Source organism: Branchiostoma belcheri, unplaced genomic scaffold, assembly GCF_001625305.1.
Source record: "Branchiostoma belcheri isolate BF01 breed outbred unplaced genomic scaffold, Haploidv18h27 scaffold36, whole genome shotgun sequence".
In the NCBI taxonomy this organism is placed as follows: Eukaryota; Metazoa; Chordata; class Leptocardii; order Amphioxiformes; family Branchiostomatidae; genus Branchiostoma; species Branchiostoma belcheri.
This window is the reverse complement of record NW_017803976.1, coordinates 1,484,061-1,508,924: the sequence shown is the minus strand read 5'-3', so window position 1 is coordinate 1,508,924 and position 24,864 is coordinate 1,484,061. Positions and strand designations below refer to the sequence as shown.

Here is a 24,864-nt window from a genome sequence, read left to right as displayed (position 1 = left end):
GATGTAAATTACTACTTTACTGACATTTTTGGGCTGAAAAATTCCTTTTGAATGGATATCTTGAGGGTTTGATTAAAAAGAACAAAGCTTTCCCGAAAGTGTGACCCCAAGGGGTTAAAGATTATTTGCCGAAACCATAAAGGGTAGGGAGGATATTTTAAATGTTCAAAATTATAAGATTTTTCCTGGATTATCATGGGCATAATGGTAAATAATTCATCTATAAAAGTTAAACAAATACAAAAATTACTATGTAAATGCAAAATAACGGTGTAAAAGGCACATAGATGAAAAATAGTATCATTTTTACCATTCAAAGAATAACTGCACCCCTATAAGATTGTTAAAGTCGACTCTTCTTGTGATGTCATCAGCGCGGAATAAAAGGCGCGAAAGCCGCGAGGTGTTGTGCAGTGGAAGCCTCAGTCGCAGGAAAGTTCTGACCAAAATCCTCTAATTCACACGTACCAGCAAATCTTACAACATGGCAACGGACGTAGCAGCACCAAGTACTTCGTCAGGCAGCCCAAGGTACCGGCTACTTTCCTCTTGGAGTTATTTTGTCGCCTATTTCTCGAAGCTAAAGTGGCTACAATCTCGTCTGTTTTTGTCCTGAAGTGCATTACCTTCAAATTCGGAGCGCGCCAATGTGAAGAATATTCGTGAAATACTTCACACTGTATCTACATCTTTCTCCTCGTATGTTCGCCTATAATACCAGCTTGTAACTCTGCTCTGTACTTTTGCCCTGTTTTGTGGAGTTTAGGAAGAAATTAGGCGTATTTGACAAGTGGGTATGTGATTTTAGCGCCATGCGGCGCAGGGGGTCATGCATGTGAATATTATTAGCTTCATGCATATGAAGTTCTCGCGCCCCACCTGTAAATTTTTCAACATGCCCCGTTTTAACAGGTGTGCTTGTAAAGTAAGCATTATTTCCAATAAAAAGTGCAAAAAAATACGATTTATGAATACACTATATTATGGCGTGATTAATGCTTATATATGTTGTGATAGATTATGATTATGAATTAGATAATTTAGATGCCGTTGGTGTGAAACAGGTTGGGGGTATTTGCTACGTGTTAATTTGTAGTTTTCTCCAATGATATTAGGCTACATTTCTTTCTACATTTCATTAGGCCTATTTGTTACAATGTGGTAATTGTGTAGCAAAGTTTTATCAATTTTATTCTTATCAATCGACATCATTGCACATCAGATAAAATCAGTTTTTAAATAACAGTAACAGCCTAACAATTCAAGTTTCATGATTAAATTGGATATTTCTTGCTCATGGACAAAAATCAAATGGTTTTGCCTGGGTCTCTTTGCACCATTTTATTATGTTTTACTGTCTGACTGAAAATGTACATCAAACCATCAAACAACTATGATAATACAGCGTTTAGAATGTTCTCATTGAACTACTAATGATAGAGACAGATACCATTGCCACCCTGGTATGCAAAGATTTGTTTTCGTGGCTGGTGCCAGCTTTGGTGGAGGACCTTGTGTTTTGCCCAGTTTTTGGACAAGACAAAGATATATCAATTATTAGTTTTATCCAATGACTGAACCAAATGCTTATCTTATATATCTTATCTTATATATTATTATTGGTTTAATAGCAGCTATTTACAAATTGAATCAGAACCCCTTTCAGGACTGTTTTCTTGACCCAGTTGTTTGGACAGTTGCAAGAAAGCCTCACTCTGAGTCAATGTCGGGCAATGACCTTGGGACTGTACCATTTTGGAGGCCTTTGGGGGGATAATTTTTTCCCATCATTAAGACATTGCTCCATATTTGCTTGACATTAATTTCTGCAGCATACATGATGCCAATCCTGTTTTGCTAGCAACCAAATTATGCAGTTGCATTGAAATACCAACTTCCATCGTTTCAATTTCATTTCGAGCTTTCTTCAAAGAAAGTTTTTCCCAAACTAGAAAGGCCGACATTTGCTTGGGAGCAAATACAGCATATTTCAGTCCATCTCCCTCCCACGCAAAAGTGGACTATTCCAAACTTACCCCAGTGCAAAACTGGCAAAGGTTCTCAAATGAATTAATTAAATAGTAGCTATATGAGAACAAAGATGCAACAACAAGTACTTTGAATCTCGAAAGCTTTACTAATCTTATTACAGGTATTAAAAAACTAACAATGATGAGATTTGATACATTTTGAAGGTCTTAGGCACATAAAATTGAATGTGTGGGTCATTACTCACCACTTAGGTGCAATGTGACCTCAGGTAACCCGCAATGGAACACTGTTCCATGGATGGAACCGGCCATTCTTTAGATAGAACATGGAACGGGTACAGCACTTTTGGCCCTTTTTTTGCTGAAAATAGCCATTAAAGTCCCCCAAATGAGTCGTTTGGAAGTGGTGTATGCCAAATACACGACTGCTATTCTGTAGACACACGTTCAAGGTACCCTTATACCGAATGTCATATCATTTGGTTGTAATAATACCAGGGCTCAGGATCCAAAAATCCATTTTTTGTCGAAAAATGCCCCCAAAAAACCTTCATAAAAATTTTTCAAAGGCATGTTTCAAAAAAATGAAAAAAACGTCCGGGGGTATTGGCCCACTCTACCTCCATGCCAAATATCAGGTCATTTGGCTGAATGATGGCGGAGTTGAATCCCTTTGAGTGTTTGGCAGGAGGAGAAGGAGGAGAAGGAGAAACATGAGGGAACACAATATATTTCATCCATACCATGGTATGGACTGAAATGTAACTATGAAACTGGTGTCTAGACTCTGTACATTTAACCATTGTCTACTAACTTACCTCTTCCTTTTTCATTTTAGCAAGGACCTTGATAGTGAAGCGAAAGATCTGATTGGCCAAGGTCGGCGCCATCTGGTAATGGGAGAGATTCCAAATGCCGTCAACTGTTTCCAGGAGTGCTGCGGCATCTTGTGAGTGTGTGCATCTTTAATTCTTAACTTGTGGTGCTGGGTTTGTATCTTTATCTGTATAGCTGGTATAACCGCCCTTCGGCGTAACACACCAGGTTTGCAGGCACGCGGCGCGGCGGCAGCTAGCTATATCACACCGAACAACTTGTTACACTCAATCTTTGCACATTTAATTGCAGGAGTTGTTTAAAGCTTTCTTGTGATGATGCCCCTACTGTGCTTGGTGGCAATGAGTTCCACTCTACGATAGTTCTGGGGAAATACGAGTTTTTGAACACCTCAATTCTTGGTTGATACATGTAACTCTGATATTTGAAGGCATGACTGTTTCTCATCCTTTTAGAGTTCTTCTCGTTCGGTTTAGAGCATTTTCTTAAAAACAAGTTGGTCAGAAAACTTGATGCATGTATTCGACTTTTTAGAACATGTAGCTCTGAAATAAAATTTGATCTGTGTAACTCATTGATGTGTTTGCCTCTTAATCAATGCCTTTAAAGGCATCCAATGCGATTTCAGATCAGCAAAACTGGAAATATTTGGAATAAGGCAATCTTTATGATATTGACACATACTGCTTCACATTAGCACATTTGAGTCAGTATTTCATACTCTGGTTATTGAAAACTGCAGAAACAAGCCCCAACATGAGTTCTTTATTTTATGGGTGGTACCCTAAAAATCAGCCCAGGGCCCTTCCAGTAACTATTTTCCGTTAGAATTTTGGATATTTTTGCTCCATGAGGGTCAATATACATTGGGATAAAGTGGTTTTAACTTGGCATGTAGATAAGTGACTTGAATATTGACTTTGAAAAATTGGGTTTCCAAACTAAAAACTGCACTGGATGATATTTAGATTGATGCGTTTGCCATTTGCCTCTTGTGATACCTAGATATTGTGAACTGGTAACAATTTTCCACACCAGGCATTGTCATTAGTTGGCATCTTGAATGTTTCTACCTCTATAATGTGATCATGATCATCATTCATAGGGCTGCCAAATACGGAGAGACAGCAGATGAGGTTGGTGAGGCGTACTATCTGTATGGGAGGTCCTTGATAGAACTGGCTAGGTTAGTCCAACTTTCTTTTATTTGAAGACAGGGCCACACCAATTTAATTTCTTGGTTAACGAATTTTTCTAGAAAAATAATGAAGCGGGCCGGCGAAAAAATAAAATAAAAACAGGCCTAGGCATCCTATTATGGCCCAAAAATGGTACGATAGGAGCCATAAAGTCAACACACCAGGCTGGTTCAAAATTTAAACAATGAATTTTGAACGTTTTAATGATACCATTGCATTTAAAGATGGAATAACTGTAACAAATAGGAAGAAAAGGACTGTTTTCAACTGTTCAGGGCAGAATATGAGCATTTGTCAGTTGACTCTGAATTTTTATTTTTATTTGCGTAATCAGAAAAAAATGAAAGCGGGCGAATCCGTTAACCAAGAAATTAAATTGGCGTGGCCTAGTCAATCTTTTTTGGAAAAATCTCTTTAAATTGAACTGATATGGAGTTAAGATATTTTTTTATTTTTGTCAATTACCATATCTCGTGATAAATAATCATATTTGATTCCCAGGATGGAGACTGGTGTCCTTGGTAATGCCTTACAAGGAGGTGGGTATTTATTTGTATCTGTCTTCACCCTTCTCAGATATATATTGTTTTGTTTACCTTCACAGTTTGATATTTGAAATGAGATGGTTAGCTTACATTCAGGCAATGTTCTGTTCATTTACTCTCTTGCCAAATGACATAACATTTACTTTCTCAAAAATATTGTTAAACTTAAAGTAAATGACAGAAAGAGTGTTGGCAGAAGTCATTATGAAACAAGTTTGAACTGCAATTTTGAACACATGAAATTGGACTTACCCAAATTTTCAACTGTACAACTCCAGTCTTTGCAAGGAATGAGCAATCCACTGCTTCTGGGCCATCACACCAGATAACACATGTTGCAGAAAGTCTGTGGCGCCCCCCGTCTCTATTGAGGGATGGATGTAATGCCTGGATGTAGATGGCCTCTGCAAAAAAGACAGGGGGCGCCACAGACTCCAATGGACCTGTACCATTATTACGTCACAGTTTGTTTACCGCAATGAATGCCGGTCAATCGACGTTTATATTGTACAGGGGTGCGTAGCGCGGTGTGTGTTTGTGTAGCGTTAGCCTAATATAAGGCTTTTAATACAGTACTACTTTCGTCTAATGTCACAACTAAATCACCCATGCGGCATGTAATGCTGTGTCAACACAACTAGACCCAGCAAAAATCAAACATACCTGACTTTGAAAACTTTGAAATGATCTTTATTCTTTAACTGATCGTTCTAGAATGTTCTTTAGAACAGGTAAACAAACTGTGACGTAATAATGGTATAGGTCCATTTCTTGTGTTGGAAATTGCACTTCAAATTTGTTTCATAATAGTTCCTTCTTCTTCACACAGTACCAGAGGAGTCTGACTCTGAAGCTGAGGAGGGGGAAGACAGCACAGTTGGCAACCCTGATGAAGTCAAAGGTAAAGTCGCTCCACTTGTATTTCAGCTGCAACTTGTTAAGAGAAATACTTAATACGACAGTTATGGTCAGGTATTGCATGTTAAAAGTTCCAAGATAATGTCATTCCCTAAGTATTAATTTCAGTATATTACTTAATATAAAAAATAAAGGAGTAGGGTGTTGGATATGTGGGTATGTAATTGTAAGGGTGCTTACAGCACTCACAGGACAAGAAATATATTTGAATATAAATGCTTTTTCTCTACATGGAAATGATTTCCTCTAATTCTTTCCCCAAAACTTGCATGAAAGTTTGCAAATGAGTATGATTGTGTGTAATTTGCATGGTCCTGTAGGAGAGGAGAGGGAGAAAGTGTCAAAAGAGGTGGGAGAAGCCTTTGAGGCAGTTATAGAGGCCGCTGAGGCCGCCAAGGAAAAGAAAGGGGAGAAAGGTTTGTCCCTGCAATGAGTGTCGCTAACGCTGCACTGTCTGTCAAATGCACACCAAATAACTACCTGTGGCTTGATGATCAAGACGGTTCTACCTGTAACATGTCCATGTCTACCCTTGCATAAGTACATGTCTACTTCCAGCTTTGCCACATCACAAGGCATTACTACAGGTGACTCTTCCAGTATTGAAACATGAAACAAGGGCGATTACCCAAGCTTCTGTCCAAGTAGCCAAATTTTCAGCAACGTCAAAGAATTGTATGTACAGTAGTAACTGGGGGCTACTTTACCATTGCTGCTTTGCCTCAAAAACTATCTGGAGATGTATAGATGGTACTCAAATCACCTAATCTGGTATAAGCCCCTTTCTTTATTCCATGTGTACAAAGTAGTAAACTCACTTTGTTTTTTAAGATACACCTGAACAAGAGGCAGATACAGACAAAAAGGAGGAAAGTGATGACACCAAGGCAAAGGATGATGGGAAGGGAGATGCTGATGCAGAAACAAAGGATGATGGGAAGAAAGATAAAGAACCTGACACAAAGGCTGATGAGAAAGAAGAAAAGAAAGACGAAGCAGATGCTGAAAAGGAAGATGCAGAGGACACTGGGAAGTCAGAAGAGGAGGTAAGAATGAAAGGCTTCTTTGTTGAACCTGACTAGAGAAACTGCTCCTGTGATAGCAGATATGGTTCTATATGTTTAGGCCTAGGAAAAAAATGTTGTTTCCTGTTCCCAACAGAGCCTAGAAAAGACTGCCGACCTTAGCAATTTTTAGGGTGGACCGCTGCAAGGGACATGAAGTTTTCGTGCTGATCAACCTTTCTAGCTCCATGATCTGACACATCAGTGGAGCTGATCAGTGATAAAACGTTGTACAATTTGTTTTCCAACATTGACATTGAAAAATATAAGTCCTCATGCAAGGACGATGGCCAAAGTCCGATAAAAAAAAGGAAGGAAAAAAGATAATCCCTACGTACCAACCATAATTTTTTCAGGACTGAAACAGGAAACACAACTTTTTTTTTCTAGGCCTTATTTACATTTGATAATATAATATTGACTTTTCTACACAGGTCAGCCAGGATGAAGAAATGGAAACAGGAGAGGACCAATCAGAGGGAGTTGAAGAAAAGGACTCGGAGAAGGAGTCAGAGAAAGAATCTGAGGTCTAGTTTATCTCTTACACTTGTGTGAAGAATTGCTAATACTCTCTGCTGATGTAATGCTGTCTTCTGTAGTGATCAGAACTAGAAATAAGGACAAAACATTGTGAAGAGAAACTGCATGTGGTCGTTGTTCATATACTTTGTTTCTACCTCCAGGCTTCAGAGGATGTCAGTAACCTCCAGCTTGCCTGGGAAGTCCTGGAACTGGCCAGGAACATCTACAGCAAGTCAGTTCAACTATTTATATGGAAAACAATCACAAATTTTGTTTTGAACATATTTGAATGAAGGCAACAGTCTTACAGTTGATACAGTAAAAGATTTTCATTTTTTCTATATGCATATGTGTATTATGCTGGATTCAGCTGGAACATATTTTTTATTTATTGTTTTGAATACTATCTACATGTATATGTAATGCTTTAATAGTTCTGTCTGCCTTTGTTTTTTACCTACAGGAAGGAAGCCAAGGAAGACAGGTTAAAGCTGGCCCAGATCTACCTGCACCTTGGAGAGATTGGACTGGAGACAGGTGAGTTTTGATAATTATAAACAGCTAATTATGTACAAAATGTATCTCCAACTCTTTCTGCTACCTAACTGTTTGATGTAGATCTACAGTGCTGCAAAATTCTATTCATAAGAAAAAAGTTCTAAGCATTTTCCAACCCACAAGTTTTTTTGTTTGTTTAGCATACCGGTTAACTGCTTTTAGGCGTAACACACCAGTTTTGTACATGTAAGTACAAGCTGCGTAAGACCGGACTGTTAAGGTTTGAACCACTTACACCGGGAAGGTCCCCTACTCTTTTCGATAAGTGCAGTGGGTCCTTTAATTTGTGTTGGGTGTGGCTGTTACCAATACGGGACCTCTATTTAATGTCCTATCCAAGGGATGTCCCTAACCGAAGCTAGGTACTCATTTCATCCTGAGTGAAATGAGGAAAGTCCCAAGGGCACAAGATCAGTGACATGGGTAGGATTCAAACCCGGTACCTCTTCATCCTCTGCCGAACATGCTATCATTTACACCACACGACTCCACTTTGGATTAAGCTATCTGAAGTTCTCCAGGAAGTGCATAAGCAAAAGACTGTACAAGACGATGGTGGATGTGTTTTTGTTTATCACCTGTTCCAGAGAAGTACGACCAGGCTGCTGAGGACTTCATGTCGTGTCTGAAGATCCAACAGGAACTGCTGGACGCTGAAGACAGGCTGCTCGCTGAGTCGTATCCTTGGGTCATTTTCTCAGGCAATATTAGACATAATTTTGAAACATAATAGAAACAATTCTCTCAAAGCCTGTAGTACCATTTTAATCTACTGTTGGGCATCTAGAATCATCGGACAAACAATATTAGATGAAAGAAAAAAACTAGATATTCTTTCCAAAGGTTTGTACTTTTCTTAGTTTGCTAGCAGTGTGTTTTTGTCTTGTGAAGTGTAGCAATTGTATTAAGCAGGAAAGTTTTTTTGTTGTTTGGACCTTGACTTGTGATGCAGTCACTACCAACTGGGCCTGGCCTACAGTTTGAGCAAGGACTATGACAAGTCCATCGAGGTAAGCAAGTCCAGTCCACAACCATGATGCTAACAGTTAGTGGTGATATTGTTATTCTCCAGCCTGGGAGCACGCATTTTCTTGCTGGTTCTAGAGCATTTTGGGGATGTATACAGAAAAGTGTTGTTAGCCCTGTGCCCAACCAAGTTAAGTGTAGTTATGAGTTTAAAATCGATACCATTGAATTTAACCAGCATGCCAAAGCAAACATGGCTTTTTATGTTTACCGAAGGAAAACATATTGCTTTTGCTCAGTTTCTTCTTCTTCTCCAAACAGTGACCTCTGACCTGACCAATGACATGATTTGTTGACATCTGTCACCATGGTGACTGGTGTTGAGTTACATAATGTTGCAATTTCATGGTCTGCTCTGCTCCTGTCACCATATACTAGTAGTACATGTATGTGAATGTGTTGAGTAAGAATTAACAGAGCAGACCATGTCCGAAGGTAAACATTATGCATTTGCTATGAAAATGTCACTTCTCTAGTTTTTACTAGTTTTTTCTCATCTTATACTAGCTTATAAGATGAGAAATACATACTAGCTTATTGATGTGAGGTAAAGTTGTGTAATGGCACATGGATACATTTGCACATTGTAACGTGAAGTGTATTTTGTTTTTTCAGTACTACCGCAACTCCCACAATGTTATCAAATCCAGAATAGGTAAGTTACAACAACTTATGGACTACTGCAAGCATGACGTTAATTTTCTGAAATTGTTAGGACTTACAGGCCAAAATGTGTAGCATTACAATGTTTTTCTGAGTTAATGTCCAAGGTTTTTAACTGGATATTTCAGAAGGATGCATGCTAGTGGGTGATATATAATAGGATCTTGTTTTCGAATGAAACTTTGAAAGCTCATCTGTGTTGGTAGAATCCATAGTTAAAGAGTTTGACTTGTTCCAACACAAGAAGGAAACTCACCATAAATTTTCGGCTGATCCCGTCAACCTTCGTCAGATTTGTTCAAACACATCGGAAGTGTCGCAACACATACACATCGAGTCCCCCGGACATACAGTTACATTGGACAAGGTGCGCATTCTAGATACGGAGCAGGATTACTTTGTGAGAGGTGTGAAGGAGGCAGTTTACATCAGGGCCCACCAACCCTCTCTGAACTGTGATGGTGGGAGATACCGTCTTCCCGCCACTTTTGATGCACTCCTGACGTCATCACTTTTCCGACTTCCGGAAAGTCAGCGACTGCATCACAAATCTGACGAAGGTTGACGGGATCAGCCGAAAATTTATGGTGAGTTCTCCTTCTTGTGTTGGAACAAGTCAAACTCTTTAACTAAGGATCTTGTTTTATTCTCAGGCATGTTGCAAGGCAAGATTGAAGAGCTGGAGACTGGAAAAGGAAAAGGTACTTAAGCTTCAGATTTGTGTACTTTGCACCATTACTTTAACATTACATGTGATGTGTACATACTTTTTTGTACCAATAACTTGAATATTATCCATGAGAAGATATTCTGGAAAAATCTGAGAACCTAAGGAAGAATATAGGTCATAACTTTGATAACTTTGATATAAATACAAAACTCACACATGCACTCCACACATTCATTGCCCAATCAAAAGATTCTGTGCCTCTTCCAGCTGAGCCTCACTTAACATTCATTTTGCTGTATAGTTATAAAATAATTGATTTTAATTATAGGTGTAATTTATATGAAAATTGTTATTTGTGTATATATCTTGCTCTAACTATTTATTGTTGTTTTTCTATGTCATATGTGATGTATGTGTTAGGTGTGTACGCTATCAGCATACTTGCTGCCTAGTGCACACTTTGTATTGTCATGTTGCAATTTTGAATAAATAAATAGATAAGAAATAGATAAAATATAGATAAAAATAAGGAAGAATTTGTAGCAAAATTGGTATTGTTTTTGCAGAGCCTGTGTCCTCAGATGACCCCATCATGGTCCATAGGAAGGAGGTAGAAGAACTGAATGCTCTGCTGCCTGAGATCAGCTCCAAGGTGGGAATCAGAGGGCTTCAATTTCTCAACACACATCCTATTGTATACATGTAGCTCTTAATTCATGTGTACATTGTATATGTACTTGAATAACCTAATTAGTTTGGCTATGTTGATTTGATTATATGGATGACATCCTCTGGGAACCCCAAAACTGATGCGAGCGCGCGAATAAAAAAAAAGTTTTGCAAAAAAAAAAGATGCTTTCATGAAATCTACGTTGTTATGAAGGTCGAACAAATGACACAGAGTATGGTATGGCGAATAATCTACTCTTTAAATTCATTTCTTTGCATTTTAGTTTTTTGTTTGATTTTGGCATTCTACGACGTTGGAATCGTTTTCAAATATTTTTTTTGCAACTTTCGGTATATATTTGCTCAATTGTACATGTATTTTGTACAATTTACAGTGTGGTTGGAAACTTTTTTTTTTTGGAAACGGCCGAAAATTCATGCGCGCGCGCGGATGTCATCCATATAATCAAATCAACATGGCCTTAGTAGTCTTATAGAATGCTGTCTTACTTGAGTTACTATACCATAAAAGGGACTACGGGGTATACATGTTTCATAGGCTGCATCAAGATCAAATCTTAGGCTGAAGTTTTTTTCGGAATGTTTTTTTATTTCCTTGAACAGATGGAAGATGCTGAGGAGATGAAGAAGGGAGCGGAGGAGGAGGCCCGTGCCATCATGGCCTCAGAACTGGTACGGTATAGATGGACTATGTTGATTAGTGCCGTGTTCCCTAAAACTACGTAATTCAGCCTTTTGTACAATTCTTTGTATTATTAGGCTGCAATGTTGTTATGGGTTCACCACACCACGAAGTGGTGGTGAACCCATATTGCTTTTTCTGATGTTTCTTCTCCTTCTCCTTCTTCTTCTTCTTCTTCTCCTGCCATTTTTTAAATGGATTCATCTTCTTCATTTTAGGGCCTAAGGTCCTGAAATTTGGTATGGAGGTACAGTGGGCAAATACCCCTAGGCGTTTTTAAATTTTTGTGATACAGGCTTTTAGAATGGTTTTATTTGAGTTTTTTGGCTGTGTTATAGCAAATGTATTACTGTGTTAGTGTGCCGTGTTTACCACGTCTGGGCATGAGTCATCACAATGGAATGCAGGGCATCAACCAATAGGCATGCAGCTTTCCTCTATACTTCTTGCTGATTGGCTGTTGGGATTTAACTTGATTAACACCTGCACAGAGCATTTCCACCTGCACAGAGCATTTCTTGCTGATTGGCTGTTGGGATTTAACTTGATTAACACCTGCACAGAGCATTTCCATACTGACAGTATGTCTTTATTCAAGTGTTTTGGTAGGTATTTCAAGCTTTTCTGCTCCAGCATTGGAATGCGGGGCATGAACGTTTTTTTTTTATTTTGAAAATCAACAGTTTGCATTATGCAATTAAAAATCCTAACCAATAAAGTAGGGAATAGCTATCCAACTGTTGTTTTAGTTGTATGTTACTTCATATTATAGTTATATCAATGTAAATCATTGTTTTCCCTTGTGTTTCTCATTCTTTCCCTGCCATGTCGTAAAATGTGGTGAACCCATCGCTGTATTTGCTCCAAAGCAAATATTGGCCTTTCTAGTTTTAGCTTTATGTCAATTTGCAAATAAACCATTTAACATACCTAAACCCACGTTCAGGTCCAGGCCCGGATTCGATGGAAATGGGGCATCCGTACTGCAAAATTTTGTAGCGAGCACTGCACTACCAGGGTTTAGAAGCAAGATATGTTGTTTGTGGGGCACGTCTGGGCAAAACTGCGACCACATAATTTGCAGAGGCAGACACTTGACAATGCCCAATGTTTTCTTCCTTTTGCAGCACAAATTTTTGCCAATTGAAGATTTCAGGTGGTTCAGAACAAAAAGGGGAATGATTTTTTTCTTGTAAGTCTGCAACGGCTTGTTATGGTACTGCAGCAGAACTTCCGGCTTTGATATCTTGAGTCTAGTTTATTTCAAAGGTGATATTAACTCTTTCCTCCTCAGGGCATTGGAGCTGGAGTATCCTCGTCTTCATCAGCTGCACCTGCATCCACGGTAGGAAACTATGATAATAGACTGATCCTGACATCATAATCTAATTAGCAGTTCGACCAATGATAGCAAGGCAGTTAGCAGTTGAACCAATGAAAGAGTGGTGGCTGCATGTCCATCAAACATTCTCATTTTTATGCTTTTTTCAGGGAGGTGGGTGGCGCAATGGGATTGGCCTATTGGGGTGGTGTTTGTGTTTTAAACTGACAGGCATGTTTAACTTGAAATGATTTCAAGATATGTAGAACCTAATGTTGATTTGGATATTTATTTGTTCAGATTGCTGTGAAGAAGGCAGGGGAAGGGTCATCGTCGTCTGCCGAGGCCAAACCTGCAGCAGACATCAGCCACCTTGTCAGGAAGAAGGTTTGTGGCACTTCTTTGTGATGATTTCCTTTACTGCAAACTTGAAGATAACAGACTATAGCAAGTCCTTGTCACATACATCATCTGAGCAAGTTGACGAGCAAACACAACGATAGCAAGTTGAGGACATTTTTGATGCAGTTGTAGTTATGTAATGCAAAATGTTACATTTCTGTAAATTGTAAGTTTATGAACTGAGTTATGGAAAAAAGTAATCCCATAGCCTTTTTGTGGCCATAGGGGCAGTACACATGTACATGTAGGTTGTTAATCCACAGTGTCTAGAACACGGTATTTGGAAGCCGTAGCCCATCTCTCTTAGCCTGGGTGCCATCCTATTTGTACACCTGGGCTCCCATACTTGCCCCCTTAAAAATAGGGATACTTCCACCACCTCTTACCTCCCAATCAAAGTCGGGTACCCATTTTACACCTGGTTGAAGTAAACATTCCCAAGGACACAACTGTTTCCTGGCCGTCCTTGGAAATTAGGTCTTGCAGCTGTAGGAGCTACCCAGGTTTCTTCAAGATGAAATAAATAGCCCGGAATGCAAGGAGTCGAACCCTTGACCTCTTGATCTCACGCCGACTTGTCTTAGCCACTTAAACATTGGATGAGGCTAGTTAGTAATAATAATAATAATAATAATAGATGGTTTATTAAAAGTAGTTTGCAGCCACCGGGCTGAATTGCATACCTTGTACAATTGCTAAAAAATCTTAAATTACAAACTAACAGTACTCATTGAAACTCAATATAGAAACTCATTAACACAATATAGAAACTCATTAACACAATATAGAAACTCATTAACACAATATAGAAGACTTACTATTAATTTCGTCATAGTTTGCGTTAACACATTTACACAAATATACGTGGCTAGCATTAACTACATTAACCCATTGGCAAGATTCACCATTTTCGCAAGTTCACAGTTCTGTATAGGTATTAGTGTTCATTCAAAAGTCTGGTCATGTACGGGATGGGGCTGTTGTAATATCTACTTGTTCTAGTTTTGATAGGGTTCAGCAGGTGCTTAGATCTAGTGTCTCTGGTACTTATGTCGCCACGCAAAGGTGGGAGCCAAGTTCTGTAAGTCTCAGAGTCAAGCATCCTTCTGGCGAAGTTGTAAGACAGAGTACGACGTCTGGCTTCAAGTGTGGGCAAGTCAAGTTTGCGGCATGCTTCTGCGTACGATGTGTATGAAATGGTATTATCTGAGACCTACTCTAAGAAAACCCACCTTATCCCTGTGTGTATAACAGAGGAAGCCATCTGACGAGGAGAAAGCAGACAGCAGCAGTGATGCCAAGAAGCCCCGACAGGAGAACGGCGCCGGTGACAAGGCAGAGGTGAACGGGACCGCCGTCAACGGAACAGCCGTCAACGGTGCGGCCACGAACGGCGCCGCCGGAACCAGCAGCACGGAGACCTCACCAGAGAAGGACAAACAACAGGCTGTGAGTTCTGGAATCTTTTCTAGGAGTTTTCAATGGATTTGTGCCTGTCTAACTGAAGAGTAGGACTTCTTGTTTAGATAGCCTTCTCATGACAAACATAAGGGCCTTCCAGGAAAGAGACTGACTTGTGAAGGATTCCTTCTTGTCTTCACAATAGAAAATGGTCCATTTTCACAGAATTTAATCTCAACGTTGGCAGCAAGTGCAGACAGATGATTTGATAACTGTAATGACAGAAGTGACAGTGAAAGCAGTGAACATGAAAGTATCGTGAAAAAAATCAGGAATTACATTATAATCTATTGCTTAAGTATTGAGATATAATGATATAGTCAAGGATTTTTTTTATTTTCTTTAAATATGGCTGGCAAGTTGAAACTTTTTTCATCTTAAAAATATTTCTCTTTGCAGAAGATCACCCCTAAGACTGTCGAGGACCTGAAGAAGGACCAGGAATCCAAGAAAGACCAGGACACTGAGACTGCTGCCATGGAGATGACTTCATCATAGGTTACCATGGAGACGACCTCATCCTAGGTTACCATGGTGATGACCTGTTCTACTACTCTGGACATGACCACATGCAAAGGCAAAGGAGTGAAAGAAAACAAGAACACCTTGACACAAAATGGCAATATGTTGTCATTAAACACAGATGTTCTAAATAAACAAAGAGGTGCTTTTAGTTTTCTGACAGGAATTAAACCATCCATTTAAACTACTTTTCGAAGCATTTCAGTACTTACTCATAGATAAACCTTGTAGAGGAAATATTTCAACAGGCGTTTGTAATGTTCTGTTGATATGACTGTGAACTAAACATACAAACCTCTTTAAATGTGTCGGTCTTTCCATGTGCGTTCCAAAGATCAAGATGTGTTCATAAAAGACAGGTTTTGCTTCCAAAGTTCTCTCTTCAGGACATGCCATGTACTCTTTTCTTACATTGTCCCCCTTACCAAAAGATGTTCCAGGATAGAAGTAACTGTCTTGGCCATGTACAGATATCAAGCTGTTCTGTGTATAAAATTCCGTCTGTCTTGAACACGTATTCCAACTCTGGTGCTGGTCAGACTTCCACTGTGGGTTTATACTGTATAAAATCCTATATTTCTATATTCCAAAACTAGCTGTTTGCTTATACAGTGTATCATGAATGTATGTGTTGTACTACTAATAAGATAAAGATCTAGAGCCTCCGCTGCCAAAAAAGACGGGGTACTAGCTGATATACTGTCCCCGTCTTCTATAGATTTAGAATGGTCTTTACACTATTACAGCTGTTCCAATCTGTCCTTCACTCACTCACTATCCGTGTAATGTGTGCACTTGCATTATAGGTGACTCAGACTGCACGTACAAATGTATTCTGTCGAATTCCGAACTTACATCCGTCACATTTGGATAATTTCCACAGATAGATCTTGGTTATTTTGTTGATCTTGTGCGGCTTTTTCTGCTTCTACTGGTCAACCATTAGAAAAAGCACACGTCTAGGACGGCAGAAAAGGCCACAAAGATGACAACAAAATAACTCTTACCTATAATTCCTCTGCTGGGAGATGAACATTTGGACAGAGATGTCTATGTTGTATGTTATCGTACATGTACTATTAGGTCTTGTGATCAGTCTAGAATCAGATCTTCCATAACAGCTTTCTAACTTTTGAACATTTATGTCCCTGCTTACTTGTATGACCAACAGAGCCATTTAAGAATACAGGTTTTCTACTTTTCCAAGAAATAAATGAACGCGAAATTTGGAAGGGACCAAAATTTGCAAATCCAGATATGTCATTTTTCTACATTTTATATGTGTTAAAGGTGTTGAGTATTTCATCAGAGAAATTTATACGCTAGTGTACACATAGTCAAGACATTCAAAATGTGAACAAGTTTCATCAAAGTCTTTGATATTAAGTGACTGATTTGGAGAAGTGAGACATTAAAGCATACATGTATAAGCAGACGTGTTGTACTTTATTCCTTTTTCAAATAATAAAGACTTTGGTAATGGTACTGAAATCACTATTAGATAAAAATGGTGTATAAATATATTATGTAGTTAAGCTACTTGACTCTGGTATAGATGCAAGTAAAAAGAGGATCTGTGAAGAATTTCACCAGGTTGGCAAGACACAATGAGATGCTTCTTTATTCAACAAGCAATGAGTTTTTGCATCAAACATTTCATTGACTGTCACCTTCAGGGCAACAATGACAGGTTATTTGTACAGCAGCTAGGTGTGGCTGTAATATAAATGTATATTAGGCCACACCAATTTAATTTCTTGGTTAACGGATTTTTCTACAAAAATAATGGAGCAGGCGGGCAAAAACAAATAAAAACAGGCCTAGGCATCCTATTATGGCCCAAAATGATTACAGGAGCCATGAAGTCAACACACCAGGCTGGTTCAAAATTTAAACAATGAATTTTGAACTTTTAATGATACCATTGCATTGAAAGATGGAATAACTATAGCAAATAGGATGAAGGACTGTTCTCAACTGTTCTGGGCAAAATATGAGCATTTTGCAGTTGATTCTGAATTTTTATTTTTATTTGCAAATCAGAAAAAAATGAAGCAGGCGGATCCGTTAACCAAGAAATTAAATTGGTGTGGCCTAACCTAAGAGTAAGAACAGTCAAGAAACCCTAATAGCCTAGGCTGCTTCCAGAGAAGAAGACAGTGGAACAAAGTAAAGAAAGACAGAGGCTGTTTCCACAACTCTGCAGGACACGGTGCAACATAATCAACAATTAGGGCTGCGTACCAGTCCAGGTAGACCAGTATGGACCGGAAAAATAGTTTTGTCCGGTCTGAAAAAACCGAAATTCGGTGGACCGGAACAAAAATTCATACTTGATCACTACACACAATTAAGGAGGCCTGCCAGGAAAATGAACATCCAGCATTAAAATAAAGAGATTTACCTTAGTTGTCCCACGGTTCAGTAAGTGTGGGTCACTAAGAGGGTGACTGAGAACTAGTGAGAACTGAGATAGGAAACTTAGTTATATCATCCATGGTTATATATGATGTTCTTTGAAAGATACAGGACAAATTGTCAACACTTTATTATTTCATGTTTCTGTCATTATTGAAGAATTTCAGTAGAACATATGACGCGCGTGAATTTTCAGGTACAGGTACAGGTCCGGACCTGGACCTAAACCTCTGTACCTGTACCTGTACCTGACGTTACGAAAAGGTACGCAGCCCTATCAACAATGTAATGTCGTATTTCTCCGGTAATGCCTGTGAGAGGCTATGTACGTGTTTGCTGATTGGAGAGACATAACATACATGATACAACACTTGAAACTACATTGTACCAAGGTGACGGGCCTGAGTCAACTTGAAACTTAGATTTTGCTAGTTTTTCCCCATCATCTCTCTTCCTGTATCATAAGTCTTCAGACTCGAATTTCAGGTCGTCCATATGCTCACATATTCTGGTCACTGACTGCTGCAACCTGGGAAAAACAAGTGGACATGAGTAGTACTTTAAACTTAAAGACAACCTGCCTTGCACTCAAGCTAGATACACATCTTGCACAAGTAGAATAACATCAAGACATCAAGATAATAATTTATTTTTATGGGTTCACCACACCACGAAGTGGTGGTGAACCCATATTGCTTTTTCTGATGTTTCTTCTCCTCCTTCTCCTCCTTCTTCTCCTGCCATTTTTTAAATGGATTCAGCTTCTTCATTTTAGGGCCTAAGGTCCTGAAATTTGGTATGGAGGTACAGTGGGCAAATACCCCTAGGCGTTTTTTAAATTTTTGTGATACAGGCTTTTAGAATGGTTTTATTTGAGTTTTTTGGCTGTGTTATATCAAATGTATTACTGTGTTAGTGTGCCGTGTTTACCATGAGTCATCACAATGGAATGCAGGGCATCAACCAATAGGCATGCAGCTTTCCTCTATACTTCTTGCTGATTGGCTGTTGGGATTTAACTTGATTAACACCTGCACAGAGCATTTCCATACTGACAATATGTCTTTATTCAAGTGTTTTGGTAGGTATTTCAAGCTTTTCTGCTCCAGCATTGGAATGCGGGGCATGAACGTTTTTTATTTATTTTGAAAATCAACAGTTTGCATTATGCAATTAAAAATCCTAACCAATAAAGTAGGGAATAGCTATCCAACTGTTGTTTTAGTTGTATGTTACTTCATATTATAGTTATATCAATGTAAATCATTGTTTTCCCTTGTGTTTCTCATTCTTTCCCTGCCATGTCGTAAAATGTGGTGAACCCATCGCTGTATTTGCTCCAAAGCAAATATTGGCCTTTCTAGTATTTTAATATCTATTTTATTTTATTCACATGGATTTTTGAGCATTAGTTTATTTATTAGATAGGAAGCACTTGTTGTGGTTATGTGAATCTGCTGCTCATAAAACATATGTAAACATAGATGACATAAAATATAACATAAACATGAAAATGAAAGTGGCTGGCGCACCAATCTTCCAGTCAAATCTTCCAGTGTGATGAATATAGTTGAACACAATATCAAAGATACGGCAGTTAGTAGGGTATGGGAGGGAGGGGCTACCTGTAAGAAGTAGAGTGCATAATGTGGTGCCATTTGCGTTGAGTGGGTCGGAAGGGAGTATGTTATCAAGATGATAATTTCAAATGTTAATACAAAATGTGTAATGATACATGTAGCAATTTAGAAACTTAAAGATAGCTGGAGCTTGTTGGTATGGCTGTGTATGCATATTCAAACAAAATTGGTGGGAGAAGCACATACTACATAGTACATGTACATACAATTTTTTTTTTTGGGGGGGGGGGGTTACTGGTGTCCAGAAGAGCAGACTGATTTTGTAAGAAAGAGACTGACCTTTTCTTGACCTGTGTGACCTCCTCTTTGTAGTGGTCCACATCTCCATTGTCTATTTCTACCTGTCTGGCTACCTGGAACTCTGCTGTCTACAGGTGGAAAGAGCAGGGCAGGTATTACATGTTATGTCATACCTGGGCCGCGATAACGTTCAATACTGGTGTTCCGGCCCATGTGATAACTAGCGGTACTGCCCGGGCTTCTTTACGCCTACGGCCCGGGGCTTCCAAATGTTCCATAGAACGATTCAAACGCATTTCGCCCTAACCGCGTGCGCCGCTTAGGAAAATTCGAATACAAAATTCGGACGTTGGAATTGATGTTGCATTTTTGGGGTTTAGGGACACCGAATTTTCGCTCATTTCGCATTGAAAGGCGTGTTTTCTTGTGTGGGTATGACATAAATAAAATACAACACGATGTATTCCGCATCACCCTCAGTCCCAGCCCTCCCGCGGATCGGATCTCCCTTCGGCCGTCGGGCAATCCGACGCGCGGTCCGGCTGATACCTCGGGCGATACGGAATACCCTGTGTTGTATTCTATAGTTATATGATATGTGGCGCACAACATCAGCTAACTTTGCTGCCTAGAGCTCCACTGTGTACCGCTGTTGTACTTTTAAAGGACACTGACAGTTGACTCAGAAGCCACATGAGGTCACACCACCTATGTGAACGGACACTAACATTCATCTTTGACAATGAAGGACTACCCAGAGGAGGAAGGTGAGAGAGAGACAGTTGACATTTGACACTCAAGTACAATGTAAGTACAATGTATAAACAAACCATGTTGTTGCAACCTTATGGCAACAGTGAATAACAAAATGTACTGTGAATTAATGAGGGCCTGCAAGGGGGGGGGTCCCGACGACGTTCTACGTTGAATTCGGAAACCTCTCGATTACGCTTTACGATAAATTCCAAGTGGCTACAACGCATTATGTAGCATTAAAACGCCAAATACGCTCTACGCAAAAATAGAGAGGTCCGTCTACGCTCTACGTAGAATTTAAACGGCCGATTACGCTCTACGGAAAAGGGCTTGCGGGCCCCCATTAATCTTTGTAATTGAGGGGTTGATCCCAATTGTTGCAGTTCAACCAAAGATAGATAGGGGTCCCACTGATCCATTGTTACCTCTATCATTCTGACACCATTTGTTGATTTTATTTATTAACAGGGTAACTCACAAAGCTAATGAGGGAAGTTATCTTACTAGCTGAAGTTTTTTCTTCTCCTCCTCCTGAATTTTCTCCAGTAGTTTGACCAGTTCTACCTGGTTATGGTCATCTCTGAGCCGATCCCTGATTGCAATGACATCACCTGAGATTCTCTGGAACTCCTAATAACATAACAGATAAAGTAAATACAGTGTACAAACACATCAATAAATTAAAAGCAGAAATACTACCATATACATATCCTATCATTATTGAATACACATACAACTAGAGTCCCACGATCTCATACCTTCGCCAAATGATGTTAATCTTTATGACAAAGTAAAGATTATTCCTCCTGATTATGCAAATAGGATCCTCATTTGCATGAATTATATCAGTTGATTTACTTGATTATATTCTCCATCAAAAGACAACCTTATCTTAACAAAGAAAGCCATTCTATCATTTCGTCATAAATTATGCAAATGAGGACCTTATTTAAATAAGTTATGTTTAATGATGTTCACCTTCACTTAACTTTCAAATACCCAAAGTATGAAATTCCAGGCAGTTACTATTATGGAATTATACTATTTTCTCATTAATTATGCAAATTAAGTGTTAATTTACATAATCAATATCTGCCTGTGTTTCTCTTGTTCTCAATTACATATGTCACAAGCTTGAATAACCCTATAATGTAATGCAGCTGATTTATAGAATTTCCTCATTAATTATGCAAATTACATCCATATTTGCATAATTGTCACATAATTATGTCAAGCGTCACTTAAGCTACCTACATACCAAAAATCATGAAGATCCGTCCACCGGTTCTTGAGTTATCCTCTTATGAATATTTTCAAAGAAATGCCCCTGCAGTTCCTGAGCAAGCCGCTAGGGGGCCCAAACCTATGTTACTTCTTCCCCAGCACAAGACCTACCTACCATCCAAATTTCGTGACCCCAGCGCATCCAGATCACGAGATATCAAAACCGGAAGTTCAGCTGCAGTACCATAAGAAGCCACTAGGGGGCCCAAAATCTAATCATTTCGAGGTCTCATCAAGACCTACCCACCTACTAAATATGAAGTCAATCCATTTAAGCCTTCTCAAGTTATCGTGTTTACAGACAGACAGACAGACAGACACACACACACACGAACGCCTACGAAAACATAACCTTCTTGGCGAAGGTAATTTAGCATTTTTACCTCCATGAAAAATGGAGGTATTGTTTTTGGCGTGTCTGTCTGTATGTATGTATGTATGTATGTATGTCTGTCTGTGTGTCTGTGTGTCTGTCTGTCTGTGTTTCCTCAACTTTGTGGTCAGCATAACTTCAGAACGCCTTTATGGATTATGATGATATTTGGTATGTTGGTAAGTCTTAGGAAGACAAACGTCAAGGTCAAATATGGGCCTCCTGGTGGATGACCTTGGTACTGCAGCAGAACTTCCGGTTTTTGTATCTTTTGTCCTGAACATGCTATGGTCTTGAATTTTTGGTGACAGATTGCTTTTTCTGTCAGGAATAAGTGGTGTGAGTTTGGTCCCCCTAGCAGCTTGTTCTGGAACTGCAGGGCACTTTCTGGCGAAATGTTTAAAAGCCAATAAGTCAAGATAAGAACAACAAATTTTCATAATTTTTGGTGTGTAGGTAGCTGAGAGAGAGATGTACATGATTAAATGCAAATTATGCAAATGAGGACTTTATTTGCATAATTAATGAGGAAATTCTATAATTACAGTGTTTTACATTATACTACTTTCATGCATGTAATGTATGTAACCTATGGCAGGCAGAACATCAACAGATACTAATTATGCAAATGATGACCTAATTTGCATAATTTATGCAAAAATTCTATGATTTCTTAATGGTGAATGATGGGAATGTCATACTTGGGACATCTGTAAGTTAATCAAAAGTTCACATACATCACGATGCATATATCATGTTAATGCAGATGTAATTTGCATAATTAAAGAGGAAATTTACATTTACATATCAAGCCCACATTTCATGGAGGTATGAAATCTCGGAATTCTTGTTGTAAAATGTAACCCAACTTGAATACACCTCATTCAATTACAATGATTTACTAATTAATTTTCCTAATCATTGTTTGTAGATGCCATCAAATTTAGGAAATATTCTCTAGACAATATGAGGATAAGTACTAAGTATGTGTAAATCCCAAAGACATTTTAAATGGTAGAAATTGATACTGATTTCAAAAACTCCAATGACATATCTACAGAACTTACCTGAGTGACATCATGTACAAGCTGCCGATATGGTGCAAAGTCATAATTAGGTGATGTGTTCAGGTAAGTCTCAAAACCCCTGTATATGGGAGAAACATGTTTTAATTTACATGTCATTCTGGCAGATACGCTGTGTATTAAAGGTACAAACATGTATGTGCAAAGCAAGCCTAGTATGAAGATTACAAAGTATTAAGTAACTGCATAAATACTCACAACTATTACTACAACTATTCGTAATACATTTTGTACATGAAGCTAAAATAAAATGTGAAAGATTATAAGAAAATCTTATGAAATGACAAAAAGTTCTAAGGAAAATTGCTGATGTGTAATATACATGTATAAAGAAATTGCTGCAATGTGGCATAGCTCCATCACAGCAGAAGAGTTAATACATGAAGAATTTGGCAAATTGATAACCAAGATTTTATTGAGATTTACTCACTCCTCAAACCTGCGGTAAACTTTAATCCTTTCCTCTTGTAGTCCATAGAACTTACGGATCAACTGATGACACTCTGATCCCTGGGGCGAACATTTCATAAATTATATATTAGCTGAATTGATGCAGGGTATCAAAATAATAATCAATACAGACTGTACATGTACATAACAAGAGTTCCACGATCTCATACCTTCACCAATTGATATTAACCCTTGTGGTTGAAGAATTGTACAATTTTAATCATTGATTTTGCAAATAAGAGCCTCATTTGCATGGGTTATATCAGTTGATCATATTCTCCACCCAATGACAGTCTCATCTTAACAAAAAAGCTATTATAGCACTTCAACATAAATTATGCAAATGAGGTCATGATTGGAATAAATTATGTTCGCCTTCAATGTGGAAAGTATGAAATTCCCAGCAGTTACAACTATGAAATTATAAAAATTTCCCATTAATTATGCAAATTAGGTCTTCATTTACATAATCTATATCCTCAGATGTTTTTTTTTAATTCTCAATTACATGCCACAATTGTTTCATAGTCCTATTATCTAACAAAGCAGATTTATAGAATTTCCTCATTAATTAAGCAAATTAGCTCCTGATTTGCATAATTTTCATTTTATTATGTCAAGCATCCCTTCAGCTACCTACATACCGAAAATCACGACAATCCGTCAACCGGTTCTTGAGTTATCATCCTTCAAAAATTTTTCAACAAATGCTCCTACAGTTCCAGAACAAGCCGCTAGGGGGCCCAAACTCATGTCACTTATTCCCTACCTCAAGAGCTATTTACAAGATACAAGATCTCTTTATTGGAAATCGCAGTGTTGCCACTGAATTCAACTCTTACCTTACTGAATTCAACACATTACCAACCAAAATTCGTGACCCTAGCATGTCCAGATCGCGAGATATCAAAACCGGAAGTTCTGCTGCAGTACCAACAAAAGCCGCCAGGGGGCCCAAAATCTAATCATTTCTAGGTCTCATCAAGACCTACCCACCTACCAAGTTTCATGACAATGCATACTATTATTAAAGCTTCTTGAGTTATGCTGTTCACAAACAGACAAACAAACGCTACTAAAAACATAACCTTCTTGGCGAAGGTAATAAACCATGCATGGAAGTGTTCAATTCTAGCTCCATGGATAAACATTGCAGAGTTACACAGCATTTTTGCATTTGGTTGACTTGTAGCTCATATAACGTTGCTGCATTACCAATTCTGTATCTCAAAGAGTCTGCACACAACAAGAAAGTTTTCTTACCATTTTTATCGACTGGGATGCCTTTTTCTGCTAAAAAAACAAGATCAAATTCACAGAGAACAAAATTTAGAGAACACATGTACCCAAACCCGGAAGTGAGTTCTTGGGATAGTTCACTCAGTTATCAGGGTTGACAACAACAAAGTATATTTTTGTAAGCCACACGACGTCTGTTTAAATACAATTGTTTCGATCAGATTTTTTGCATTGTTTAGTCAAATATATGTAAAATGATAAGTCTTTTAACAAAAATGTAAGTGCGAAGAAAAGGTTGAAGAGTTCAG

At 38.6% G+C, this 24,864-nt stretch overlaps 2 protein-coding genes across 3 annotated transcripts; one reads left to right on the top strand and one right to left on the bottom strand.

Annotated features, from left to right (window-relative positions):
- Positions 1-364: 364 nt before the first annotated feature.
- Positions 365-16,551, top strand: LOC109476030 (histone-binding protein N1/N2-like). Of its 2 annotated transcripts, XM_019776845.1 has the most exons (20): positions 365-531; positions 2,830-2,940; positions 3,934-4,014; positions 4,529-4,566; positions 5,402-5,473; positions 5,811-5,906; positions 6,322-6,536; positions 6,989-7,081; positions 7,238-7,308; positions 7,540-7,613; positions 8,222-8,312; positions 8,587-8,644; positions 9,276-9,315; positions 9,977-10,024; positions 10,560-10,645; positions 11,287-11,355; positions 12,660-12,710; positions 12,987-13,073; positions 14,343-14,537; positions 14,949-16,551. In XM_019776845.1, the coding sequence occupies exons 1-20, from the start codon at positions 485-487 to the stop codon at positions 15,045-15,047; spliced, it is 1,722 nt and encodes a 573-aa protein (XP_019632404.1). In that variant the 5' UTR covers positions 365-484; the 3' UTR covers positions 15,048-16,551. The 2 variants fall into 2 exon arrangements, with proteins under 2 accessions (XP_019632404.1, XP_019632405.1); XM_019776846.1 differs by lacking the exon at positions 5,811-5,906.
- A 1,375-nt stretch (positions 16,552-17,926) lies between these two features.
- On the bottom strand, positions 17,927-24,686 carry LOC109476040 (uncharacterized protein C19orf60 homolog). The gene is made up of 6 exons (XM_019776865.1): positions 24,581-24,686; positions 23,298-23,377; positions 22,850-22,928; positions 20,630-20,755; positions 19,409-19,497; positions 17,927-18,018 (listed from the first exon to the last, which is right to left on the bottom strand). Exons 1-6 carry the CDS (start codon positions 24,581-24,583, stop codon positions 17,949-17,951), a joined length of 447 nt encoding a protein of 148 aa, XP_019632424.1. The 5' UTR covers positions 24,584-24,686; the 3' UTR covers positions 17,927-17,948.
- Positions 24,687-24,864: the final 178 nt, after the last annotated feature.